The 4,889-nt window shown below is 41.5% G+C and overlaps 1 protein-coding gene across 1 annotated transcript in view; it reads left to right on the plus strand.

The window, feature by feature from the left end:
- Positions 1-740, plus strand: part of Tceal9 (transcription elongation factor A like 9) — a 1,866-nt gene extending 1,126 nt beyond the window's left edge. The window contains exon 3 of the mRNA XM_021153661.2: positions 173-740. Coding sequence (XP_021009320.1) covers positions 203-517 — 315 coding nt within the window. The 5' untranslated portion in view covers positions 173-202 and the 3' untranslated portion in view covers positions 518-740. The remainder of the gene's footprint in view (positions 1-172) is intronic.
- Positions 741-4,889: the final 4,149 nt, after the last annotated feature.

Raw genomic sequence — 4,889 nt, forward strand, 5'->3', positions numbered from 1 at the left:
TGTAAAAGGGGTGTGGGGGGTGGGATGGGGAGGGCGTGAGCAAACGGTGAGGAGACCTTTGTGCACAGCACCTGCCCATCTACCAAGTCTTCCATCTATAGTCCTCCTCCTCCTCCTCCTCCTCCTCCTCCTCCTCGCTTCCTAGAAATCATTGCATTCCCGTATTCTGCAGGAAGCAGCAAAGAAGAGAAGCAGACACAAGATGAAACCCTGCCAAAAGATGGAAGGAAACCTAGAAAAGGAGGATGAGCCAAAGCCCGAGGAAGAGCCAAAGCCCGAGGAAAAGCCAGAGGAGGGGCAGGAACCGGAGGAGGAGGAGAAATCCGAAGAAACTTTTCGGGAGAGGCTGATTCAGTCTCTCCAGGATTTTCAGGAGGATATACACAACAGGCACCTGAGCAGTGATGATATGTTTAGAGACGTGGAGGAGCTAGATGAGATCAGGAAAGTGAGAAACAAACTAATAGTGACGCGTTGGAAGGCTAATCGAAGCCATCCTTACCCCTATTTAATGTAGCTTGGCTTGCTTTCCCTTTTATCTGACGTTACCATTGCAATCTAGCTTTCTTTTCATTAGCATTTTCCTGATAAGACCTTCGCCCATCTTCCTACTTTGAATCTGTTGCTGTTAGTGGCTTTAGCTGTATCTCTTGTTGTCTGTATCTTACTGTTGATTATATTTGAACCAATCTATAAGTCTCTGGCTTTAAGCTTTACTGATTTGTAAAAAAAAAAAAAAAGAATAACAAAATGAGCTTCTGATGGGATACAAAATGAGAAAAGGTTACAAAATAATATGGGAATATCATATTTTGAAAGACAGGAGTACCTTTGTATGTTACATATATGCACATATAAACTTGTGAAAGATGAATGATTTTTCTTCTGCTTATTTGTATTTGCCATATTCCTAAAATGAACACGCATTATTCTTGCTAAAAATAATAAAGGTTTTATAACTAAAAATAAGCATCCAACAGCCCATCAATTTATTTTTAAAACTCCTGAGGCACTTGTTATTCATTGACAATATTAGAACCACTGAGTTAAAAGATTAAAATTCACATCTCGTCTCATACGCAGTAATAAACATAACTTTGTGGTGGTCAAATACGGTGCAGAGCTGTTCAACAGGGTTTTATTCCCATTTGTTCGTGCAGGAGGCTCCAAATGCTAGAGATTTCTTTCTGCTATTGGGAAGCATAGAAAAAGTAACAAGCTCAAGCAACAGTTAGGTGAGTGCTCCATAGTTCTTCCTGCCCGTCTAGACGCCCATGGAGCTGCTTTCGATACTTGCATGGTTATCCAGTCCTTGCACATTTCTGCAAATTTCACTTCCCCGGGATCTTATTTCCTCTTACAAGATTCCGAGAGAGAACAGGCTCATGTAAGAGTCTGACCAGAACAGGAGTCTTAACAATTTAGGCTTTCACAGAATTTCTTTTCTGGATGTGAAGATGCCATTTGGTATTCCTGACTCCTGCTTCCATATAGTGAGTAATTTCTCTCCTGCAGGCTGATGACAGGTCCTCCCCTCAGGTTCAACAGGTACCCTAATACTTTTATAAATCTTATAGGAAGGCTAAAGTCCGATTTGAGACTGTTCTCACCCCTTCCTGGGAAGCAACACACTATGGGAACGTGCCACATGTATGTAATTTTTCCTTTATGATGCTCTTTTGGGGAGCTTTTCATTTCCGTTCATCAAGGTTATGACAGCTGGGCAGATGATAATGAGGCTGAATTTTGTTTGTAGTAAGGTAAGATTCTAGGGGTACGCCACACAGTGTCCATTTTACAGTAAGAAGTGAATCCAGTTTTCAAAAGCCTGGAAGGTGATCACAGGAGCAGGATGTGGAATGCCTCACCTCTAACACACTCTTCACCAGGGTGGATATTCCATTGGTTTTCTGCTCCAAACTGCAGTAGGAGACTTATAAGGCTGATGGATGGGCTGCCATGGGCAAATTTATCTGAAAGTGGGCAAATTTCCATCACTGTATATTAAAACACTTAGACTTCTTTCTTTTACCAGGAGAAGGTGGAGGGCACTTTTCCAAAGAAACAAAGCACTAGCTCAGAATATTCACTAAATAGAAACATTGGTTGCAGGATTCTATATCCCCAGACATAATAGCTGCGGATGTAGACAGATAGCTTATGTTAAAGAGAGAAGGATTTGATGGAAGGGGAGGGTGATTATAGAGAGTATGTACATAATTTAAATTGTAATGCCCATGTATTTATTCAAACATGTATTAAATACTTTTGGGTTAAAGCATGAAGATAATTCAGGTTAGGGATCATCTTATAAACTTTCCTTTCTAGAAAAATTATTCAAATGATAGAAGCAAGTCAGTTTGAAGGAAAATATTCAGTAGAGCACAATGTTAATGGCCTTGGTGCTACATGCCAAAAATTATACTGGTAGGAAAAACAATTCATAGCGTAAGTGCATGAGGGATATTATCTTCAAGCACCTGTGAGGAAACGTCCTCGATGTAAGGCTTTACCCTAGTTATAAGCTAACAAGTAACCTGCTCAGTGGATGCAGGCAGAAGACACTAAAAGCGCTGGGTCTGAGTCTAAGGCCCTTATAGAAAAGGCTTAACTAGAACTTCCTGTTGATTTGTACTGTCTCTCTGATTACCAAATCTCTTGCGGTGACAAAGGGCCTGTGATAGATGCTTACCTTCCATACTATTTTCAAAGAAATCACAAGCCTGCTCTGGGACGGAGGAAAGATGTTACCTCATACTTCAAGGTTGCTTACTGTAAGCACAGCTGAAATATTATCTGCCTGGGTAAAGAGCGCTCAGGGCCCGACATTCTTGGCATATGCAGTAAGAACGAACAAGGACACTCAGGGGGTTTGGCGGATTGCCTCGCCTAATAACACTTTGCTCTGTACAATAGATCATGGGGATGTCAAGCCTTACGAGAAAGTCTTTGAGGAACTTTAAAATTATACTAAAAGGAGTGTGTGGTGCCTATAATCCCAGCACTCAGGAGGAAAAGACAGGAAGATCATGAGTTCAAGATCAATGTGGGCAATGTGGTAATTTTAAGCTCAGACTGACTACCCAAAACTCCATCTCAAAAAAAATGACTGTAAGACATAGTTTGCTATATGGTCTGGAGAATGATCTCCAATAGATATATTTTTGGTTTTGAATTTATTAATTATTACAGTAAGCAGAAGTAAAAGAACAAATAGCAATATGAGACATACAGATGATAGATAGAAAATTATCATCAAGTCAGACACTCAAAATACCTGGCAGAAACTGATGGAGGAACTGCTCTTGAGGCAGTTAACTGGAATTCTCAATTCAGACAGCACCCTATCGAGAGTCCCTGGCAGAGCAGGATGTCACACCCACTTTCAGGTGAGGCTTTTAGGAATAAATAAGAACAGGTAGCAATAACATCATCAAATCAGGCGCTTACACCCATCAAAAACCAACTGAAAATGGATGAGGTGGTCAGCTGCAGGTTTTGAATGAGCTGTCTCTCCATGCCTGAGCTCCCATGGCTGAACTTCCGGATTCTTTTTCCTATTGCAGGCACTTAAGCAATAGAACGAACGAACGAACGAACGAACGAGCTGTTGGAAACTGTTTACCTTCTAGCTGTTCTCTCAAGGACACTGTGTTTTTACTTAGGGCTATTTTGCTATACTCTCCTTCCTGTTACAGACTCAGGGAGGCCAGCCCATCCCCAGATGAGAGGCTTTGGAGAGCACTTGGAGACAAATATGCTTGGGTCTGAAAGGAGGGCCAAACCACTTTCAGAGCCAAATATCTTGATGCTCTCAAAAGCACACGGTAATGTATTATTATGATATGCGTTACACAGTCAGCACATTAACATGTTGATTTAAACTGACCGAGGTAGAAGTCTTAAGGCCACTGGATCCACCAGGATACTAGAGGCTGAACTTGTGTAAATATTGCAGTAGGATAACAACAGAAGAATGTGTTTTTAAAAAAAAAAAAACAGCTTCATATCACATGCATTCATACTCTGTAAGAGCATGGGGGTTTTGCCTGTGTATGTGCCTACCATGTCGTGTGTGTGTGTGTGTGTATGTGTGTGTGTGTGTGTGGTTTATGGTGATGGTGGGTACATGACCGTGTGAACAAATTTTTTTTTGTTAATGGAAAACAGTGGTCTTCCTCTAAAAGCTTCACGGGGTAGCTCACTACGTAGCCATGGCTGGTCTGGAACTCTGATCTGTAGACCAGGCTGACCTCAAACTCTCAGAGATCTGTCTGCCTCTGCCTCTGCCTCTGCCTCCAGAGTGCTGGGATTAAAAGCATGTGCCACCATGCCCTGCCATTTGTCTATTTTTAATTGGAAAAGTGTTCATGAAATCTTTTGTTCACATCTTTACTGTTGGTAGTATAGTGTGGTAAAGTAGCTATTTAAACTGGTGAGGTAGACTTGTATATAGCACTTGTCTGCCATACATTGTCAAAACATGAAGTAGGCCTGTTCCCTATCATAGTAGCTTACAGGGTGGCGGCCAAGCAGTTTCCTAAGGCTGCCCACTTTTTTGAATTACTCAGATAGTTTAGCTTCTTTTCTTCTATCTCTTTTCTAAGCCTCATTTTCCTAACACACTGAGGCCCACTCTTTCTCTAAAGCTCCCATCCCCATCATGTGGCTGACTCTTGCCATGTGGCTGACCTCCATACCAGCTTAACCCAAATAGCATGGCTTTCTCATCCCCCCATCCCCCTTTCTCTTCTCTATCTTCCTCCTCCAGGCAGCTGCTGAGATTTACAGCTGGCCTACCCTCGGATTTTACTTTTAAAACTCTAATCAAATTGTCTTTGAAGTTTCCATTGAATTCATTCTTAAATTGTTCTATTAATGGGACTAAG

The sequence above is a fragment of the Mus caroli genome, chromosome X, assembly GCF_900094665.2.
Source record: "Mus caroli chromosome X, CAROLI_EIJ_v1.1, whole genome shotgun sequence".
In the NCBI taxonomy this organism is placed as follows: domain Eukaryota; kingdom Metazoa; phylum Chordata; class Mammalia; order Rodentia; family Muridae; genus Mus; species Mus caroli.